Here is a 23,754-nt window from a genome sequence, read left to right as displayed (position 1 = left end):
CCAAAAAAAGAGAACAAAAGAGAACAAAAACAATACAACCAAACAAGGATCAAACTGTTCACTTGTAACCTCAACTTCCCTTTTTGATTGCCGACGAGCAATGGTAGCAATAGGGTTGTGTGCTTTCAACGTGTTCAATAATGGCCAGTTCTTTTCCACATTTCATTTCTTTTACCTGCAGTCAGCAAGGAGTGCAGGATGCAAGTTTGCCGATAGCAATTTCATTACCATCAACATCGCGGAATCACAGAATTGTTACAATGCAGAGGAGGCCATTTGGCCCATCGTGTTTGCACCAGCTCTTCAAAAGAGCGTTGTCAGTTATTGCCATTCCCCTGCCTTTTCTCCATACCCTGGCATATTGTTTCTATTCAAGTAATTATCTCATACCCTCTTGAGTGCCTCAATCAAACCTGCCTGCACCACACTTCCAGGCAGGATAGTCCAGACCGAACCACTCGTGAGACCATTTTTTTCCTCACATCACATTTGCTTCTTTTGCAAATCGCTTTAAATTTGTGCCCTCTTGTTCTTGATCCTTTTACGAGCGGGTACAGTTTCTCCCCATCTACTTTCTCTAGCCCCCTCGTGATTTTGAGCATCCCTCTTCGCCTTCTTCGCTCCAAGGAAAACAGTCCCAACATCCCCAATCTATCCTCATAACTGAAGTTTCTCATCCCTGATCCTCACATCTGAACTATCTTATTCCGTTCTTGTAAACATCTCCTGCCTTTTCTCCAATGCATTCCTATAGTGTGGCACACAGAAGTAGACACAATATTCCAGCTGAGGTCTAACTTGTGTCTTATATATGTTCAGCAAAACCTCTTTGCTCTTGTACCCTATGCCCCTATTAATAAAGCCCAGAATACTATTTGTTTTAACTGATCTCCCCACCTGTCATGCCACTTTCAATGACTGATACACATATACACCTAGGTCCCTTTGCTCATGCACCCCTTTAAGAAATTTACCTCTTATTTTATTTTGTCATTCCATATTCTTCCTACCAAAATGCATCACTGCACCTTTCTCTGCATTGAACTTCATCTGCCACCTGTCTATCCAGCCCACTGACTTCCCTATGTCCCTATGTCCTTTTGAAGTTCCACACTGTCCTCTTCACAGTTTACAATACTGAGAAGTTTTGTGTCATCCACAAACATCGACATTGTCCCCCCCGTACACCAAGATCCAGATCAGTCATATATATCTGGAAAAGCAAGGTTCCAATAGCAAACCCTGGGGAATACCACTACAAACATTCCTTCAGCCTGAAAAATATCCATTGACCATTACTCATTGCTTCCTATTATTCAGCTAATGTTGTATCCACATTGCTACTGTCCTTTTATTCCATGAACTAAAGCTTATCTCACAAGCCTTTTGTGCGGCACTGTAACGAATGCTTTCTGCAAGTCCATGTACACCACATCAACAACATTACGCTCATCTACCCTTTCTGCTGCCTTTCAAAAAAACACCAGCAAGTTGGTTAAACGTAATGTTGGAAATCCATGCTGGCTTTTACTTCCATGTGACTACTAATTATATCCTGAATAATTACGGAATGAGCAGTGCTGCAAGACCGTTACAAGTCAATATGGTGTCTGCAGCAAAACAGAGAGAGGCAAAGACAAAAGTAAAAATGCTGGAAAATCTCAGCAGAACTTCAGATGATCAGCTCTACCCCACCTCGACCCATTTGTTTTCACCCCATTTCATTTCAACTGTCTTTTATCATTTCTTTCTTTCTTGTCTTTCTGAATATATGTTTAACCCCCCCCCCCCACTATCTTATCCACCTTTCCTTACCCCTTCTCCCCTTTGCTTCCCCCCTCCCCTCCCCCCACATTTCCATCTGTCACAGTTTACCCTCTTGTTGTTTCTTGGTAGTTTGGCCTTTCAAACCTTTTGTTCTCTCTGGGGACTGCAATTAGCCCTCTTTCCCCTTGGTTTCTGTGGCCATTAGCACCCGGTTTCCCTGAGTTTCTGTGACTATGATTCATCTTTCATTCTCACTCCACAGTATAAATATTTTCCACTTTCTCTGTCTGTTAGCTTTGACAAGTCATTAGAAACATTAGCTCTTTTCTCTCCCTACAGATGCTGCCAGACCTGCTGAGATTTTCCAGCATTTTCTCCTTCGTTTCAGATTCCAGCATCCGCAGTAATTTGCTTTATAGAGAGAGGCAGAGGAGTGGGGATGGAGTTATGGATAGAACATGTCACAGAGTTCTCACATCCCAGTGGAAAATATTAGCAGAGCAGTAAGAAGCACTAATGAACTGGTGGGTAGTAGTAACAGATTGGTAGAAAGCCCAAATGGATTAATAGAAACTGCTATCAAGAAGTACACAACAAGTACACAATCAATAAAATATATTAATGGATCTGTTGAAGCCACGAGCAGACTGGTGGAAAGCATTAACAGATCTGTGCAAACCACTAATAGAATGGTAGAGAGAGTGATAGATCTTTACACATCATGAGTCACACATCAGCAGGAAGTTAGAAGAGAACAGTAGTAAGCACTAACAGATCTGAAGAACGGCATTTTTACCAGATTGATTCCAGGGTTGGCGGGACTGTCATATGAGGAGAAATTGATTAGGTTAGGATTGTTCTCGCTGGAGTTCAGAAGAATGAGGGGGGAATCCTAACCTTTTGGATACTGATGGGCAATTTAAGAAGGCCAATCCACCTAACATTCTTCCTTTGACCAGTGCCCACGTGGCCAGACAGCACAATACGCTTATTCGGGGGGGTGAATGTGCCTGGGTAGGCTGCTCTTACGGAGGTTCGGTGCAGACTGGATGAGTCGAATGGCTTCCTCCTGCACTGTAGGGATTCTATGGATATTCATTAGAGAGTGGCAGAGTGGCACAGTGCTGCCTCACAGTGCCAGGAACCCAGATTTGATTCCTACCCTGGAATTCGGTGTGGAGTTTGCACGTTGTCCCCGTGTCTCCGTGGGTTTCCTCTGGGTACTCCATTTCCTCCCACAGTCCAAAGACGTGCAGGTTAGCTGGATTGACCATGTTAAATTGCCTCTAAGTGTCCAAAGTGGGATTACGGGGGAGTGGGCCTAGATTTGGGTCATCTTTCGGCTGGTCGGTGCCGGCCCGATGGGTCGAATGGCATGTTTCTGCACTGTAGGGATTCTATGATTCTATGAATTGGTTGCTTGTGAAAATTGTGTGAATCACACCCAGATTGAAAATATATTCTAACTTGATTTGTTCCCACACTAATGAGGTCCATTCTCAGGCATTCATTGTCCATAAACTTGACATTTGCACTGTTTAATTGCCATGGTTACATATTTACATGACCTTGTTTTCAAATCCCTCCATGGCCTTGCCCCTTCCTATCTCTGTCATCTCCGTCAACTCCGGAAAATATCTGTGCTCCACTCATTCTGGCCTCTTGTACATTCTCAATTATCATTGCACCACTTGTGACCCCGCCTTCAATTGTCTCGGCCCCAGGCAGTAGAATTCCCTCCCTGCACGTCTTCGGATGGGATCGTCCAGTCCCATTGTTGTCAACAGCGTTTCCCGTTGTTTGCACCCTCTGTCATCGGGGAACCCGAGGCAAGGGGTCACCGTCAATGGGAGTGGAAGATCCCACAAGTGGGAATGGTCAGAAAACCCCGACCATAATTGCTCCCATTTTTTCTTTCACGGTGGGAAGTAAAGCACCAGAATTAAAGGAAAACACGATTATGAAAAAAACATATTGATTTTCATTCAATCAGTCCTAATGATTTAGATTCTGGGTAATGCTTGGAGTTCGTACATACCATGATTATTTTGTGAGGTGCGACCTTGCAGAATGTAGGCACAGAATTGTTGTTCAACGGTAAATGAATGGTGCCAGCTGTTCATAAACTAACACATAAGCCCTGAATGAGCTTTAGCCCTGTGATTTGTGGCTGTTAGAAAACAGCACCCACCTTAAGCAACAAGCTAGGTTCGCAGTTTCCAACAACGGCTCAAGATGGTTCACTATCAAAAAGGGTGTAAGATAGGGGTTTATCTGCTGACTATATTTATTCAACATCCTAGCAGGAATGGTTAAGAGAGAAGAGCTTGATAGAATAGAATTCCTACAGTGCAGAAGGAGGCCTTTGGCCCATAGAGTCTACACCAAACCTCTGAAAGTGCACCCTACCTAGGCCCACTCCCACGCCTAACCCTCCGTAACCCAACCATAGCCAATCCACCTAACCTGCACATCGTTGGAAACTCAGGGGCAATTTTAGCATGGCCAATCCACCTAACCGGCCCATCCTTGGTAAAAGCAAATTACTGTGGATGCTGGAATCTGAAACAAAAACAGAAAATGCTGGACAATCACAGCACCTGTGGAGATAGAAGGGAGTTAACATTTTGAGCCTGGATGACACTGTGTCAAAGCTCTCACATTTTCTGTTTTTGTTTCTCCACATCTTTGGGCTGTTGGAGGAAATCCGGAGGAAACCCACGCCAACAAAGAACAAAGAACAAAGTAAAGTACAGCAAGGGAACAGGCCCATCGGCCCTCCAAGCGCCGACCATGCTGCCCGTCTAAACTAAAATCTTCTACTCTTCCAGGGTCCGTATTCCTCTATTCCCATCCTATTCATGTATCTGTCAAGCTGTCCCTTAAACATCACTATCGTCCCTGCTTCCACTACCTCTTCCGGCAGCGAGTTCCAGGCACCCACTACCTTTGTGTAAAAAACTTGCTTCGTACATCTCCTCTAAACCTTGCCCCTCACTCCTTAAACCTGCAGACAAGGGGAGAATGTGCAAACTCCACACAGATAGTCACCCAAGTCTGCAATTGAACCCAGCGCTGTGAGGCAGCAGTGCTAACCACTGTGCCGCCCATTTTGATGGATACAAAAGTAGGATTCCAATTGGCAGGCGATGAGTTTCAAACGATCAATATGCTGATGACATTATTCTGCTCACTCAATGCAGTGGAGGAGCGCCAGGGGTCGGTGAACTGTCTTGGTAAAGTTAACTAGGCAGAACAGTGGTGCAGTGGTTAGCACTGCTGTCTCACGGCGCCAAGGTCCCAGGTTCAATCCCGACTCTGGGACACTGTGTGTGAGGATTTTGCACATTCTCCCCGTGTTTGCGTGGTTTTCGACCCCACAACCCAAAAGATGTGCAGGATAGGTGGATTGACCATGCTAAATTGCCCCTCAATTGGAAAAAATTAATTGGGTGATGTGACCATCAATTCACACAAAACCAGGAGTAGAAGTAAACTGTGGCTTTAATCAACTAGAACAGCGCCTGCCTACGACTGGTCTGCTAGTGGGAGCCGCCAACAGGGCGACTGCTCTTTATACCTCCCCTCAAGGGGTGGAGTCAGGGGCGGAGCCCACACAGGCCCCAGCATGCTACATTATAGGCAGTACCATACAATGGTCCATAGGTGGAGCCCACATGGGCAACAGCATAATACAGATAATCATATGGTGAATTGTTACAGCAATACATTCACCACATTGGGTACTCTAAATTAAAAGAAAAAGTTAACTGGAAAGACTGTCCACGGATCAATGTCCGTCAAGATAAAGGTGATGGAGATGGGTGGAAAAAATTGCAAGATTCTGATTAACGGAGTTCAACTTGAACAATCTGATACCTTCCGCTATCTTGGGCCACTCACATGGAAGGTGCAGAGTCTACTCAACAAGAGTAATTGGCATTGTGAACTCACTTAAATAGGTTTGGATTAGCCACAACATTTCGATTACCAGGAAAATGTGTGTTCTGAAAGCCCTTGTGTGGCCAGTGGCAATGTATGACTATGAAAGCTGGACTATCAAGAAGAGTGACGAGCTCGAGTAAGAGCATTTGAAATGTAGGGAATTATGTGTGTCATGGGTGGCTAAGCAGATAAACAAGTGCTCGAGAAAGCTGGTGTTAAGCGGAACTTGTTTGAGGCAGCGGTAAGCTTACATATTTTGGACTGTGATAAGAGCAGAAGAGAAATGTTTGGGAAGAGATAAAAACACAAGATAAAACACCTGGAAAACATACACAAGCAAGACACAAGATGGCCTGGATGGATGATATCAGAATGTGGACTGGCCTCTTGAGGCACAGGCAGTGAGAGCAACGGAGAATAGAAACCAGTGGAAAAAGATTGTTGCTAGTGCAGCTACCCCTCAGAACAAAGATGGATGAAAGACAACTGCAAGTTGCCTCATTGCTATTCATACAATAAAATCGAGGTCAGGAGTGTGAGATGCATGGGGCTGGATTCTCTGATCCTGCGGCTATGTCTGCAGGATCGGTCTGGTCTTACGAATGGAATGTCGGTGGCGCCCCCCCGCACTGATCCTCCATCTGGAGGGGCGTAAACCCCCGGCTTTACCTGCAGATATGGCCGGAGAATGGCTGTGGTCGTGCATGCGCACGGCGGCGGCCTGTGGTGGCCGTGCCATGCAACATGGTGCCGGAAACACGCGGACCCAGCCTGCCAAAAACTGCCCCACTGCAGCCAGCCTCGCCACCCCCGGACCACCCCCCCCCCCCCCCCCCCCCACCAGTGCTCCCGCCAAGGGCCCCCCTGCCCGCTGAATGGTTGCCCCCCTCCCGATTGTGGCGGCGTTGGACTCTCTCTGCAGCTGCCACATGAGGTTCCCAAACGGTATGAGCACACGCTCCCCACGCCGTCTGGGACTCGGCCCATCGGGGGCGGGGCATCGGGGGAGGGCCTCAGGTGATGTCCTGAGGCCATCCATACGGTGGGAGTACGCCAATTTTTGGGGGGGGGCCGAGCATCGCAAAAACAGCACCACCCTCGATTCCGGCGTAAACAGGGATTTCTTTGGCCGATCCCCCAACACGATTTTGGCGTCAGCGATCGGAGAGGATGTCCATGTAGAGTGACCATTGAGGAACAGCAAGAGTTCATGGTTGGAGCTCATCAGCTAAATATTTGTGAATTTGGCTGTTCAGCCCTTGTAAATAGAAAAATAAAGATATTACATGGCTGTCCATCTTGACAAAGGCAACACATTCCCCCTCTTGCCAATAAATGTTATACTAAAGCCAGTCTGAATCCCTCAGCTCATAAATAGTATGTAAATGATTGAGAATTCAGGATCTCAACCTGACAAGCTATGATCTATAGACTTTAGTACAAAATGCAGAATGCAGTAGACCTTTCATGTTTATTTTGTAAATTAAGGAGATCTGCATTTTACCACATAATGTGATTATGTGTATACTGAAAAGCTGATAATTATGGGCTCATTTAATTATTTTATACTTTATTTTAATTTTAATGATTGTCTATCGCTATGTTATAAACCACGATTTTAAAAAATTTTATTTGTATTTTCATCACATTCTGCCATGATGATTTTTCAATAAATCAATTATCTGTCTGTCCATCTCCGTCTAACTATCTATTAGCAGGTGCTAAATGAGAGAAATGACACCCAAACAAATCATGATTCCATGTCACCATGTCTTGTGGGATGGTAGCCCAGTGGTTAGTACTGTTGCTTCACAGCGCCAGGGCCCCAGGTTCGATTCCCGGCTCGGGTCACTGTCTGTGTGGCGTCAGCACGTCTCCCCGTGCTTGTGTGGGTTTCCTCCGGGTGCTCCGGTTTCCTCCCACATGCCCGAAAGATGTGCTGTTAGGTGAATTGGACATTCTGATTTCTCCCTCTGTGTACCCGAACAGGCGGCGAGTGTGGCGACTAGGGGCTTTTCACAGTAACTTCATTGCAGTGTTAATGGAAGCCTACTTTTACAATAAAGATTATTATTATTACGAACTAATCCACTGTGGCTCCAACTAAATTTAAGAGAATGTAAAAGCAGCATCAGAAGTGTTAAATTGTGCCTTAAATGTACAACACGTTAATTGGATCATTACTTATTTTGCTGACAGGGTCTCCAACTTGGAACAAGGGAGCTGGAGGAAATGGGAGCCAAGTTCTGTGCAGGACTCCTGAAGCTAAAGAAAGATGAGTGGTCACGTAGCAACCAGCTGGTTACCGAAGATGTCGGTCTACTTGATTTTGATAATGAGCTCCAGAATGACAGGCACACGTCACACAGGTAAGTGCAGGCTGATTCTTCATTAGCTGCTCGGTTATGGAACAAAATTCCAATCTGTCACATGGATAACTGACAGAAATGTTGCCACTGTTAAGAAGCCGAAGCAAAGGATCATGATTCATAGGGCAGGTCACTGTCGAGACGGAATGGAGCAGGAGAGAAGATACGATAAATCAGGAAGCTGAGTTAAGCTGCGGTCAAACTAAGGTTTTATGAGGAAGGAAGATGAGGCGTTCTCAACTGATGTGGTCTTAAGAAAGAATGAAATGAGATAAGAAATGGTTATGGGACAGAAGAGGATCAGAGCCCAGAGGCCTGACAAAACACAACCAGTCCTGTCCCGATATTCACAATGGAATCAGTCAGCTAAAGCAACCCACATTATGTTTCCTTAACCTTGGTGTTGTCCAATATGTTAGCCACTAACCATATGTGGCTACTTGGAAATTCAAATTTAGCTAATTACTGTTTTCATTAAGAAGTTAAAACCGTGTAATAAACATCACCATCCGGCAATTGATTTTAATATTCATGCTCACGCAGATGTCAGCTTTTTAATATGTTTTCTGGTAAAATAGTAAGTTGAAAAGTAAAACGTTATTTCTTTTGAATCGTCAGTCTGCTTTATCTCTTTGGTCATCATTATCTTTTCGCTTATTTATTATCTGCTAAAATTGCATAAAAATGCCAGATTTCAACCGAGTGGAAAGACTGACAATATCATCTGGAGAGGGGAGCTGCACATCATTGTCAGCCCAACCAATCAGAATGACCGCTCTCAAGGCTAGTAAAGGAAAGAAACCAATGGCAGCCATGCCATAGGACCAATTAGCATCCAAACGTAGACCAAATGTTGCCCCTTGTGGGGCAATCGGAACGAGAGGTTGCAAATGGGCGGCATGGTAGCACAGTGGTTAGCACAGTTGTTTCACAACGCCAGGGTCCCAGGTTCAATTTTGCTAAGTCTGCTTTACACTTAACTTGCTCTGTTTAATCACCTTGCTCTAGAGTCGCCAAGTATCTTTATGATACCACCACGAGGTTCAAGTTCAAGTGCTGATCAATAACTCAATACACCAGTTAGTAAGGTTCAAACCATAACACATTTATTGTATACACAGTCAATCGCTACTCATGCATAAAATACTACTCACTAGACTATCTCTAACACTAAAAGGCCAACACTTAGCTTTGGAAACTTGCCCACTAGGTCAGGGGAACAAATGGCCTTTCATTCGATTCTGAGACTGCAGGCTTCCAGCTGGTATGGACTAATGTTTAGGAACGCCTATCTCGTAGGGTGCGTTGGCTGGACACTTACTTGGTTGGTGCAGCTGCTAGGCAAGTCTCTCCGAGTTGAGAGTCACGGTCGAGTTCTTTGAGAGCTGCCAAGAAGCTGTTAGGCCGGTCTCTCCTCGCTGAGAGCCAAGTGCCAAGAAGACCGAACTGAACTTGGGGATTCTATTTTATAGTCCCCAGGGGCTTCGCGCCTTTTTGGGCGGACCCCGTGCCTGGTTCCAATTGATTGGACCATGTTCCAATCAATTGATCCGATTTCCCCAATACTGGGGCTGTTCCCTGATCGCTGGGCGGTTCCTATATGTCCGTTGGCCTTCCTTTGTCTTGGCTCCCGCTGGCTCCGAGGAGTCTGGCTTGGCCTCAATTATCTTAAATGTTTCCAATTGTTCCCGGGGATCACTCATCAATATGTAGATGGTTGTTAGTTTCAGTGCTGTCTGTGTTTCTGCAAGTTCTAATATACAGGAGATTTTGCGTTTGGCCATTTCTCCCTGCATTCTTAGCGGATCTCCATTTTAAAGTCGGGAAGTGGCCAACCCAGGTGGCTACAAGTTGCTACAGGGCAGTCATGCCATAGGACCAATTAGTATCCAAACGTAGACCAAATGTTGCCCCTTGTGGGGCAATCGGAACGAGAGGTTGCAAATAGGTGACACGGTAGCACAGTGGTTAGCACAGTTGTTTCACAACACTAGGGTCCCAGGTTCAATTCCCGCCTTGGGTCACTGTCTGCGCGAAGTCTGCATGTTCTCCCTATGTCTGCGTAACTTTCCTCTGGGTGCTCCAGTTTCGTTCCACAGTCCAAAGATGTGCCGGTTAGGTGGATTGGCAATGCTAAATTGCCCTTGGTGTCCAAAAAATAAAAGGTTAGCTGGTGTTACTGGGTTACAGGGATAAGATGAAGGTGTGGGCTTCATCAAGGGCTGGTGCAGACTTGATGGACTGAATGGCCTCCTTCTGCACAGTAAATTCTCTGATTCAAATATAGGTTCTGAGGCAGTAGATTTAAAACTGAGATAAGGAGGAACTATTTCTCTCAGAGGCCGGCACGGTGGCACAGTGGTTAGCACTGCTGCCTAACAGCGTCAGGAACCCGGTTTCAATTCTGGCCTTGGATGACCGTCTGTGGAGTTTGCACTTTCTCATTGTGTCTGCGTGGATTCCTCCGGGTGCTCCGGTTTCCTCGCACATTCCAAAGATTTGCAGGTTAGGTGGATTGGCCATAAAAAATTTCCCCTTCATCTCCAAAAAGGTAACAAGGTTATTGACATGGGGTGGGGGCGTGGGCCTAGGTGGGGCGCTCTTTCTAAGGGTCGCTGTAGACCCGATGGGCCGAATGGTCTCTTTCTGTGCTGTGGGGGATTCCATTCTATTCTAATTTGTGGAACTCGCTACCCCGTAGTAGGGTGGAGTCTGAATCATTAAATGGTTTCAAGAAGGAGATAGATATATTTCTGATTTTAAAAACTGGTTAAAGGGATATGGGGAACAGGTCGGGAGGTGGGTTTGACACCAGGAAGAGATTAGCCATGATGTGATTGAATGGTGGAGCAGGCTCGAGTAGTTGAATTGCTTATTTCTGCTCCTAATACCAATGTATCTATACCCAGCAGTGTTCTGGACAGAGAGTGGAGCTGAGGTCTGGAGGAGAGAGGTGCTGGATATAGATGGAGGGTCGTGATAGGTCTGGGTGGAGAGATGGGACTAAGTCCAGATAGAGTGAGAGCAGGGATAGGTCCTGATGGAGAGAAGACACCGGGTCCAGATGCAAAGCAGGAGCCATATCTGACGTTTCTCAATGTACTCAGTCAACATGCTCAGCTAGCACACCCACACCATCAGAGTTCACTTGCAACTGTTGGACAAAAGCCAGGAAACTGCATTAACATTTGTTGCATCTGATAAATTCATGCCAGAATTCCAAACTCTGGGGGAAAAGAGAAAGACAGCAAAGTCTGAAGCTAATGATGGTCAATAAGTACGTGATGTACAGGCCCCTGTGTTGAATGCGGCATATCCTACCGGAGCCATGTGGCTAATCAGTGTCACCATAGTCAAGCCTGTGGCAAATCATTTAGGCTGTTGGACAACACGGCCGCACATGATGCAATCAATAATGCCGAGTATCAGAGCCAGCTCTCTATCACACACAATGGAATTACCATCCTGTGATTAAGTGGCAGTGATTAGGTTGTTTACAAGAAGGTGCAGTGAGCCGATGGATGCTGTACAGTTAGTTTCTGATGATTATGGCAAGAGAATTTTGTTTACATGAATCCTGACGCTGTCGAGGATGTCGTTGCATTGTTTTACATTGTGTTATCTCTGTAGCCTGTGCGGAGTGTCAGAGCAACAGAAACACTGATTAATCGCCACTCACCTGAATCAGCAGGGCAACTGACTTCACAATGCAATTCAAATACAACATATCACAGTTAAACAGCCAGCACCACAAGCACTGGCATTCCGGGGACAGAACTCCCACACTCTGCCTTCAGCACTTAATGAGGGAAGGAAAATATAATGTAATCAACAATTTGGGAATTGGCTCCTTGCTTAAACTTTTTGCCCATGTCAGCGGCAGGAACAATATTGAGGGAGCAAATAAATTATTGCCAGTGTACCGGAGAAGATCAGAACTGTCTCAAGAGAACTCAGATCTCCTCCAAAGCCTAGACTTTCCAAACGGCATTGTTCTAGCAAAAGCAAAAAATGCGAGAAAATGGCAACATTTCGGAAGGGGGAAAGATACAGGGCATAGGTCAGCAACCCCATTGGGTCCGGCACTAAGCCGGGAGCAACGGGTGAATAACACGAGAGCCCCATTTTCCGCTCCACACCGGGCCGATCACGAGTTACCCGGCTCGCTCCGCCTGGCATGATGTGGATCTTTCCCTCGTTAGCCGAGATTCAGATTTGCATATTTAAATGACTCATTTAAATAACTGGACACTCGACTCACCCGAAGCCCGGGACTCAAAGGCATCGCCTGAGAGACCTCACCAGGGCGCTTTTAGTACTGGTCCACACAAACGCTGGCCAGGTGTTCCCAGGCTATTGGAGACATGTGGGTGGTCGGGGATGTGGTGGTATGGATATGAGCACTGCCATTGGTGCAGAGCACTGGCTTCCCATTGGCTCTGACTGGTCATGTGCCTCTCGTCCGATTGGTTGGGACTAGTCATGTGACTGCTCTCCAATTGGTTGAGAGGCAAGTAGGCCCCGCCTCCGAGGCGGGGTATAAGTACCCAGAATTCCCGGTGGTCGGCCATTCTCTGTAGTCGACCACCGGGCTAACAACTAGCTGATTAAAGCCACAGTTCGGATCCTAATTGTATCTTGAGTTGAATTGATGGTACATCAATTTAATCAGCTAGAATTTTGGAATGGAGCTGCGCATCAAGCCTGACAGCTTCTGCACCAGCCCACATGCTGCAAATGCGTCTGCAATTTTTAAACACTGGCAGGCGTGTTTTAATAGCTACCTGACGACTGCAGCCGGCAAGCCCACCAAGGAGCAGAAACTCCACATCCTCCACACAACGGACTACGCAATGATCGAGGATTCTCAAAGGACACTTTCTCCGGCCGGTCAACGAAGTATACACACGGCATCTCCTGACGACTAGACAACAGTTCCCTGGTGAGTCCCTCGACGAGTTTTACCAAGCCCTCGCAGCTCTAGAGAGAACGTGCGCATGTCTCCAAGTTTCGGCGACTGAGCACATGGAACTTTTAATCGGAGACGCTTACGTTGCTGGCATGCAGTCCCCTTCTATCCGCCAACGATTGCTGGAGAAGAACGCCCTCAGCTTAGCTGAGGCATGGACTCTTGCAACCTCCCTGGAGGTTGCTGACCTGAACGCCCGCGCATACGCCCCCGGCCGTGCAGCAACCCCCTGGACTTCATGGCACGCGCCACCCCTGTCCTCCGTGGACCCCGACCCCTCCCAAGCCTGCGCGCGGGTCGCTCCGGCAAACTAGCGGGGCCCCGTTGCTATTTCTGTGGCCTCTCAAAGCACCCCCACCCGCGCTGCCCGGCCCGCTCCGTGCAAGAGCTGCGGGAAGAAGGGCCACTACGCGGTGGTCTGCCAGACCAAGTCGGTCACTGCTGTCCCGCGCAGCGACCGCGGATCGCCCCCCCGGGCCCCCCCAGGGCCCCACGCCGCGCACCAACCTCTCCGGCCCGCCTCCCGGCTCCCGCAACGGCCGCACGGTCCTCCCGACCCGCGCTCCCAGCTGCCCCGACTGGCCCGCAGACGCCGCTGACACTGCCCCCAGCCGCCACGAGGCTCCCACGGGCGCCGCCATCTTGGGCCCTGGACGCCATGTGCGGGCCATGGGCGCCGCCATCTTGGGGCCCCGGCTCCACGTGCGGGTCCTGGGCGCCGCCATCTTGGGACCCGCGACTCCACGTGCTGGTCCTGGGCGCCGCCATCTTGGGCCAACACGGAAGGCCCTGCCAGTGATTACTCTGCCACTGAGGATGATCTGGAACTCTCACCACGACTGGCTTCCATCAGACTCGACCAGTCGCGACCACGCACGCCCGCCAAGACTACGACAACGGTTCAGCTCAACGGACACAAAACGAAGTGCCTGCTGGACTCCGGGAGCACGGAAGGTTTCGTCCACCCTGACACGGAAGTCATCCTCAGGATCCCCTCTCCCGACCTCGCTGGCCACCCCTGGGCCCATCTTGCTCCGGAAGCATGCGCGGGTGCACAAGTCCGACCCGTTGGTTGGGCGAGTCCAGTTAATCCACGCCAACCCGCAATATGCGTACGTGGAGTATCCCGACGGTCGGCAGGATACGGTCTCGCTTCGGGACTTGGCGCCCGCCGGCGTGCGGCCTTCTCCCCTTCCATCAACACCTCCCCTCAACCCCAATTCCCCCCAGCACCCCCTGCGCCCCCACGACCCAGCGCACAGACCCCCTCTTCCCCGATCACAGCGTCTCCACCACCGGCCCGGGGTACGGAGACACATCTACGACCGACGTTCCCGGAGGCAAGGATGACCATCGGCCCGACATCACCGGCTCCACTGCGATGGTCCTCCAGAACACCACGGGCACCCGACAGGCTGATCGTCTCCATGTGATGCAGCCATGGGACTTTTTTTTGGACATTTTGTGTTATTCTGTTGTTAGTAGTAGTAGTAGTATTGTTTTACCACGAGCCAGTGGGCAGCCCACCCTTATCGATTTTCGCTGCTCATACCACCAGTCCTCAGACCCCCACCTTTCTCTCTCCCACTTACACCCCCCCCACCCGCCTTCTTTCTCCACAAGGAGTGAATGTGGTGGTATGGACATGAGCACTGCCATTGGTGCAGAGCACTGGCTTCCCATTGGCTCTGGCTGGTCATGTGCCTCTCGTCCGATTGGTTGCGACTAGTCATGTGACTGCTCTCCAATTGGCCGAGAGGCAAGTAGGCCCCGCCTCTGAGGCGGGGTATAAGTACCCAGAGTTCCCGGCAGTCGGCCATTCTCTGTAGTCGACCACCGGGCTAACAACTAGCTGATTAAAGCCACAGTTCGGATCCTAATTGTGTCTTGAGTCGAATTGATGGTACATCAGGGGACAGGGCAGAATGGTACCCTGGAAACCCCCCCCCCCCACCCTGGCACCTAGGCACTGCCAGGGTGTTTGTGTGGTACTGCCAGGGTACTACACTGGCAATGAAAAGGTGCGAGGCTGGCAGTGGCAGGGTGTCCAGGTGCCAAGTTGGCACTTACAGGGTATGGGCCTCGGGGGGGGGGGCTTGTCAATTAGAATGGGGATGAGGGGGGGGGGTTTCCAGGGGCCTTCCGAGGTTGGGGGGGATTTTGAAGGCGGTCAAAAAAGTGGGGGGGAGGCCTAAAAGTAGGAGGTCGGTGGGAAGAACGGGGCAGCCGGTCAAAATGGCAACCCATTCTGAAAACAACCTTTCCTGCTGGTCAGCTGAAGCCCGGCTGCAGGAAATTACTCTAAATGCAGCCTCAGGGGAGAGAAACTCCCCAAGGCCAAAAGAAGGCAGAGTGCCATTGAATAGTGGAGTAGGGTTCCTCGACGCTGGAGCCACCGAGAAACATCCCGGCTAAACGCACGCAACAGCGGAAATAGTTTGAAGTCCGCTGAATCGCGGCCACAGTTCACATTCCAAGGCAGCATTTTCTGTTTTTATTTCAGGTTGCCAGCATCTGCACGAATTTGCTTTTGGCATTATTTTAAGACGATCGGTTGCCCACTGTTTAAGGATAAGGACCAGTTTTGGTTGGACATTACCCATTCTAAGGGCAAGCTCTGACTGGAAATTGGACACTTTGGAGATCGTCTGTCATCTTTTTACATTTCCATGATGCTACATTTGGTAATTCTTCTTGACTTTAGCCATTGTGAACTGGATCTATTAACCTGCAGTCCGTTAACTAAGCTGCCATAGCTAGATATATGCCTTGCAGTTGGATTTAGGTGTTTAGTTTACATTGTGACAAAATGTACTTATTACCTCATGTATCCCTGACATCAATGTTAGCATTTAAATAATTTGAAGAGATCTTCTTGAACAAACTATAAGCTTGGCATTTACAGAGTTTGATTGCAGACATTACAAGGGATTAATGTAAGGACTGGTCTGGGTGAAGGTTGTCTACTCAAAGGGCAACCAGGAATTATTGCCCAGGAGCCATGCTGCAATACAGTGGCGTGTCCAGCATCTGATCTGCCACTACATCTTGGACCAACACTAATTCTGGTGCCAAATGCTGACAGGAAACAACAGTGCCAGTTTGCAAATGAGGGATGATTGACATCAACACCCTTCCTGCCTCATTTTTGGCAGCCACAAATGGTGAGCCTCTGCCATTTCAGATCTGAGGGTGAAAGAAGTGGCTGGGACCAATGTTTTGGCTTAGATTCTTGATTAACAAGGAGGTGAAAGGACATCGGAGGGTAGGCAGGAATATGGGGGTTGATGTCTTAATCAGATCGGCCATGACATTATTGAATGGCTCGAGGGGCCAGGTGGCTTAGTCCAGCTTCACCTTAGTATGTTCGCACGTAGACAGTAAGTAACTTTGATCCATTCAGACATGAGGTGGCTGGATGCGGCTTTTAGCTTTAGAAAGTGGTCAGAGGACCCTGCAGATGATGATCGGTAACTTCTGCTTGAGGATAATTATGGGAAGTTTAGGGAGCCTTGGATAACGAGGGATATTGTGAACCTCGTCAAAAAGAAAAAAAAGAGACTGTTGTAGGGTCTAGAAGGGTGGGGACAGTTGAAACCCTTGAGGAGTATAAAGGAAGTAGGAAGGTACTGAAGTGGGAAATTAGGAAGGCTAAAGGGGTCATGAAAAGTCCTTGGCTAGTAGGATTAAGGTGAATCCCAAACCTTTTTATTCATATGTAAAAAACAAGATGGTGGTCAGGGAAAGGACGAGACCACTTAAGGATAGTGGGGGGAATCTATGGGTTAAGCCAGAGGAAGTGGGTGAGGTACTTAATGAGTACTTTGCATCAGAATTCACCAAAGAAAGAGACTTTGTGGAAGATGATTCTTGGGTAGGGGTGTGTGGACAGTCTGGATCATGTTAACAACGAAAAGGAGGAGGTATTGGATCTTTTAAAAGATATTAAGATAGATAAGTCTCCTTAGCCGGATAGGATTTACCCCAGAATACTGATGGAAGCAAGAGATGAAATTGCTGGAGCCTTGACTGACATATTTGTATCCTCATTGGCTATAGGTGAGGTCCCAGACGACTGGAGAATAGCTAATGTGCTACTGCTGTTTCAGAAAGGTAGCAGGAGTAATCCTGGAAACTATAGGCCAGTGAGCCACACGTCGATGATAGGTAAATTATTGGAGAGAATTCTCAGGGACAGGATTTGTACCCATTCGGAAAGAAATGGACTCGTAAGCGATAGACAGCATGGTTTTGTGAAGGGGAGGTCGTGCCTCACTAACTTGATTGAGTTTTTTGAGGAGGTGACAAAGATGATTGATGGGGGAAGGGCAGTGGTTGTTGTTTACATGTACTTCAGTAAAGCCTTTGACAAGGTGCCTCATGGCAGACTGGTACAAAAAGTGAAGTCACATGGGATCAGAGGTGAGGTGGTAAGATGGATAGAACTGGCTCGGTCACAGAAGGCAAAGCAGTAGAAGGGTGTTTTTCTGAATGGATGGTTGTGACTAGTGGTGTTCCACAGGGCTCTGTGCTGGGGCCTTAGTTGTTTGTAATATACATAAACAATTTGGAGGAAAATGTAGTGGTCCGATTAATAAGTTCGCAGATGACACCAACGTTGGTGGAGTGGCAGGTACTGTTGAGGATTGTCAGAGGATACAGCAGGACATCGATAGGTTGGAGACTTGGCAGAGAAATGGCAAATGGAGTTTAATCTGGACAAATGTGAGATAATGCAGTTTGGTAGGTCTAACATAGAAGGTAAATATACAGTAAATGGCAAAACTCTTAGGAATATAGAAAGTCAGAGAGATCTGGACTTGCAGGTCCACAGATCTATGAAGGTGGCAACACAAGTGGACAAAGTAGTCAAGAAAGCATATGGAATTCTTGCCTTCATTGGATGGGGCATCGAGTATAAAAAGTGGCAAGTCATGCTACAGTTGTATAGAACCTTGATAAGGCCGCACTTGGAATATGGTGCACAATTCTGGTCGCCACACTACCAGAAGCATGTGGAGGCTTTGGAGAGGGTGCAGAGGAGGTTTACCAGGATGTTGCCAGGTATGGAGGGTGTTCGCTGTGTGGAGAGGCTGAATAGACTCGGACTGTTTTCGTTAGAAAGACAGGGGTTGAGGAGTGACCTGATAGAGGTCTACAAGATTATGAGGGGCATGGATAGAATGGGTGGGCAGGCACTCTTTCCCAGGGTGGAGGTGTCCGTCACCAGGAAGCATAGATTTAAGGGCCGTGGGGCAAAGTTTAGAGAGGATGCGCGAGGCAGGTTTTACGCAGAGGGTGGTGAGTATCTGGAACACCTTGCCAGGGGAGGTTGTGGAAGCAGATACATTAACATCGTTCAAAAGGCATCTTGACAAACACATGGATAGGATGGATAAAGAGGGATACGACACAAGGCAGTGCTGAGGGTTTTGGCAAAGGTTGGTATCATGGTCGGTACAGGCCTGGGGGGCCGAAGGGCCTATAGCTGTGCTATATTGTTCTTTGTTCTTTGAGACCTGGTCTCCCTGTCCTTCTCGAGGGCTGTTATAAATGGGCAGCAAACATCGCTCTAGCCAACAATGCCCACATCCTGTGAAAGAATTTTTTTAAAAGCTGGTATTCGTTTAGGTTCACTTCTTTCATTTGGGCAGCCAAGCTATGGTCAACATTTGCACCAACTTGCTGCAGTCTGATTGTAGTTAAGTTGTGGCAGTGGATGCAAACCCAGACCACCTAGCAATAAAGGAGCAAGTGCGGCAGTAAAATAGTGGAGAGGGAGAAGCTCTAGTTCCTGGCATTTTCCTCCCTCCCCCCCACCCCTGAAAACAGTCTCCAGTTGCCAATTACATTGTTCTGGGGACCATTCCCGCGACTCCCTGGCAGAGTTCAGCTGCCCCCTCCCCTAATTCTTGCTCCTGCCCACCAGCCCTGTCATCATTCATACTTTGGTTGGTGGATCGATCTGAAACATTTGAATATGCCTTGATGTCAAACCCGCCTCGAGTTAAAAATCAAAGCCGCAGGCTCGGCGGAGATGTGTGAAGGCAGAGAAAATGCTCATCTAGCTTGCTTTGAGTGATTATGGTACATGACAGTACTTGTTTAAGTGTTCTTTGTGAATCACTGCAATAAGAGAAATTTTCCAACCTGCTCTCAGAGGGGAATCTCACCCACTGAGAGGAATTATTCTGGCACTCACTGCTTGTACTTTTTGGATATTTAAGATATTCGATTTGCGCTCTCAGGGGTACGACTTCCTGCCAAAAGTCAGAAAATTACCATTAATGTATTAAAAAAAGAAAGCAATATCAATCGATGTGCTGACAGCATGATTTACAATGTGTGGAGCCAGGAGAAGTTTGCCCGACACCTATTCTTTACTTGGCTGAAAGTCTAGGTTTTTTCCCAGAAAGAAAATCCATTCGCGACTCGATGTCCTGCACACAGCTCCGCGTGCTTGGTGGGGTTTGAGCCAAAGTGATTGAGTGCAGGGTGCAAATGTTGCGGGTGCCCCTGAGTCACTGACAACAAAGGCCTTTCAAACAAGTTTATTCACTCGCTCAGCAGTTATTCCAATCCCTGTGCTCTGCACGCACTCCCGGGGATGACTCCCACCACGTGACCTCTTTTGTAGCCGCGTCAACGCTCTCTCATGTGACCACTCAGCTGACATGTGGCTCACACGTTGGACGTGTCATCGGGCTGGATGACCCATTAAATCACGGCAGTTTTACTTCCTTGCCTTTAATGGGAATTTTCTTTTTCTCCACTTTCAATGCTTTACTACAAAAGGGAAGAAAAATCACCGATAGTGATAGTGCCACAATTTTAAAGGAATTTGCGAATGTAACAATGTTTTCAAAAGCCTTGCAAAATTTAGTAAACCTGTACTCCTTTGTTTGAATCTGTGACAATAATTAAACCTATTGGGGCAACACAGCAGGATGTTTGTACATTAAACATGAAAAAGAGCAGTAAGTCACTGGAGAAGACGTAACTTAGCCTTGGTTTAATCCAGATGATGTGTGCAGTCCAATGTTTTGTACCACAATGCAGAGCTTGTTGACGCCTCTGTCTACCAGTCTCCTGCTTTGTCTCCATCTCTATTTGTTTTGTCTGTCACTCAGCCTTTGCTGTTCCCCCATTTTAAGAATTGAGCCTCATCTGCTTTGTCTGTTGCACGTTTTGCTATGGGTGCAAAACGCGTTTATTGGGGTGTATTAACTTGCCTCTGTTAAAGGCCGTGTGCTTAACACCACTAGGCTCTGTATATGTATTTTTCAGCTCAGGAGTCGCCAGATGCCGTATAGACACCTCACAAATATTCCAAGGTCAGGTTCAAAGTAATAAAACGATACTCCGATTAGTAAGTTCCAAACGATCAATATTTATTATACAATTATAATAAATACGCATGCACACACTAAGGGACTAAGCTATGACTAAACTAAGCAATCAGAATACTTAACTACACAGGAACAGGCAAGGTCAGGGAGCGAGGCCTTCGTCCCGGTCTTGATCTGCAACCTTCAGAAAGCGTGCTGGTCACTGGGGGTCTAGCGGACTTGGTTCGCGTAGCGAGCGTCGTATTGGCACTTACGGTTCGGCGGCTGGTGCTCAACGGCTGGAGTCAGGATACACGTTCAAGGTCTTGGTCAAAGCCGGAGCACGAAACAACAGACAGGACCATGTGTGGGGGTCTACTTTTATAGGGGTCCCCAATGTCCTTGCCTTTTCCTGGGCTTTACCTTCAGGTATCGATTGGATAGCTTCCAATCGATATCTTTTGAATTCCTCCAATGTGAGGGTCTTTCTCGATGGTGGGGGCGGTTTCTGTCTGGACATCCACTCAAGTATCTTATTCAAACCCAAATGTTACCATTGTGTGTGCCTAGATCTGGACTGCCTCATTAGTATGTAAAACGTTCTGCCATTATCACCTTTGGTTTGAGATCTTCCACCTGGCCAGAAACTGGTTTTGCTGCTTGCAAAATGCTAATGAGTGTTTGCAGGCTGCTTGCCTTGGCTAAACTGTTTTTCCCTGCAGTCTTAGCGATTCTCCATTTTGTTTAGTTCAGTGTCCATTTTAGGTGGCTACAGTGGCTACATGTCCCAGGGGGTTGTGGGTGCAAAGCGAATGTTCATTGGCAGCTTGCTCTTGTGGGGTGAGTGGGGGGAGTGGTCCCTCTGCAGAGGCAGTCATTGCCATTGTGGGGGGGGGGGGACTTACCTGTGGACCGTGGATCAGCCATTTAGCAAACCCCCCCCCCCCCATGGTCTGGCCCACAAGGGGGCCCCTGAGGTTTACCTGCTGGTCTCCCCCATGCGGTGGCCGCTCTTGAGGCTGTTTAAATGCTCCTGGGGTGGAAAGTGGCTGTTTTCAGCATTTAGTTGGTTTAATTGGCTGCTGAATTCCTAACCCCTGAGAAGGTCTCGCAGTCGTGGGAAGACATCAGTTGCTCCTCCTGATGCTTTCTGCTGCCAGAGATACTCCCACCTCCCAGTTCCATCTCCAGAGGACTGGTAAAATTCAGCATGCTCTATAGAACAGTACAGCACAGAACAGGCCCTTCGGCCCTCGATGTTGTGCCGAGCCATGATCACCCTACTCAAACCCACGTATCCACCCTATACCCGTAACCCAACAACCCCCAACTTAACCTTACTTTTTAGGACACTACGGGCAATTTAGCATGGCCAATCCACCTAACCCGCACATCTTTGGACTGTGGGAGGAAACCGGAGCACCCGGAGGAAACCCACGCACACACGGGGAGGACGTGCAGACTCCGCACAGACAGTGACCCAGCCGGGAATCGAACCTGGGACCCTGGAGCTGTGAAGCATTTATGCTAACCACCATGCTACCGTGCTGCCCCTATCTGACAACCTGTCAAGCATCTTGAATTATGTTAACTTACACGGATTTCCGTTCTGGGTTTTGTTGGTGTGTTAAATAACGGACTCAACTGGAGTGTTACAATCTGACCATATTGAAGCCAAGGGTTTTATTGGCAAAATCGGTAAAATATTCCTTTCCCAAGGTTCACATTTTTCTTCCTGACATTGCTGACTATTGGTTGGGGAGCAGACCGTGATGCACCAGCAGCTCCCTGGTAACTGGCACAAATGGCTATTCCTCATGTGCAAGTCCCTCAAAGTGAATGACATCTGGCTATTTGACAGCTGCCAAGGGGATTTTCGCAGTAACTTCATTGCAGTGTTAATGTAAGCCTACTTGGGAAACCAATAAAATTGATTATTATTACACCTGTCACCAGGTAACACTCGTTTAAAACACTTAAAATAGATTACACAAAAAAGATTTGCAACAGAGCCATTGGTTCATTCAGATGTCAACGGCAGAATATTCCGCTACCGCCAGCAGTGAGAAACTTGGCTGGGGGTGGGGGCTCAATTTGGCGGAAGGTCTAAAATCAATTTCCTGGTGCCCGAATGAAGTTTAGCGATTAAATTCTCAAGGTGATAGAGAGAGGTTGAGCTTCCTGGTGGACAATGGTGGGAAGTCCTTTTGCATACATTAGCACATCATGCATGTTCATTAAAAGGCCACTTCGATGGAATTGAGTTCTCCGTCATCGATAAATTATAATGTTCACTTTTATGGCTGTAAAAAGAGGTGTGCACCCGGTGAGCTTGACTTCTTCCATGACTTTGAGGTGAGTAGGCGCTACTTTGGCCTTCTTGTGGACGACTCATAAATCTTGACTCCTCTCGGGTGCTGGTTGGGCAAGCTGCATGAAGGCTGGACGTGGGAAGCAGATTAAGGATGGAAGGGGCAGCAAGGTGGATTGGTGGCGCAAAGGCTGGATGTGAAGGGGGCGAAGGGAGGGCTGTTGACTGGGGAAGGAAGAGACTGTTTGATAGAGAGGGTGGCAGCGAGGGAATGCGAAGGTGTAGTGATGTGGGCTGGAGGAAGGAACTTTTTGTTTACACCTGAGGATCCTGTGGCTGGGTGGGAGGAATAGGCTTTGGATTTTGGACTGCACGTCTTTGGACTGTGGGAGGAAACTGGAGCACCCGGAGGAAACCCACGCAGACACTGGGAGAACGTGCAGACTCCACACAGACAGTTACCCGAAGCCAGAACTGAACCTGGATTTCCTGGAGCTGTGAGGCAGCAGTGCTAACCACTGTGCCACCGTGCCGCCCCTTGATCCTCTACCACTGAGCTATCCCCCCACTACAGGTCAACAACACCGTAAACCTCTTTGCCGGTGGCTCCGTCCAGGGTTCCATTGGGGACACGTTTGGCACCTCCCAGTGAGTGACATACAAGTGTATTTGGGTTGTGAAAGGTGCCTTGTTTACGTGCACAAAATTGTCCGATTTAGATTTGATACCGAGAGGCAGGCTGCGAGCATGTTGGATTATGCAGCAATCTTCTGTTTTCCACAAGCACAAGGGACTATTGAGTGCATATATGTGGCCTTGAGAGCTGCTGGCAACAGCCAGTCACATTCATCAATAGAAGAGGTTTTTTCTCTTGAAGGTACAACTGAAATTGGGTCACAGAAGAAAAATGCTGCATGTTTGTGCTCGGTTCCCAGGGAGCACACACAATGTTTACATTCTGACCCACTCTCGGATGCCAAAAAAGGACCCAGGTGATTGTGGGGCTGGCTCCTTGGGGCCAAGTGATACTCCCAGAAGACGTGGCTGATGATGCCAGTTTGCCAT

The 23,754-nt window shown here is 47.9% G+C and overlaps 1 protein-coding gene across 1 annotated transcript in view; it reads left to right on the top strand.

Moving 5' to 3' along the window:
• LOC119975190 (cytosolic carboxypeptidase 4) overlaps positions 1–23,754 on the top strand; it is a 287,106-nt gene that overhangs the window by 220,090 nt on the left and 43,262 nt on the right. The window contains exon 22 of the mRNA XM_038814795.1: positions 7,912–8,081. Within this exon, the coding sequence (XP_038670723.1) occupies positions 7,912–8,081 (170 nt within the window). The remainder of the gene's footprint in view (positions 1–7,911; positions 8,082–23,754) is intronic.

The sequence above is a fragment of the Scyliorhinus canicula genome, chromosome 12, assembly GCF_902713615.1.
Source record: "Scyliorhinus canicula chromosome 12, sScyCan1.1, whole genome shotgun sequence".
NCBI lineage: Eukaryota > Metazoa > Chordata > Chondrichthyes > Carcharhiniformes > Scyliorhinidae > Scyliorhinus > Scyliorhinus canicula.
The sequence above is the reverse complement of the archived record's forward strand: the minus strand, read 5'-3'. Positions and strand labels throughout refer to the sequence as shown.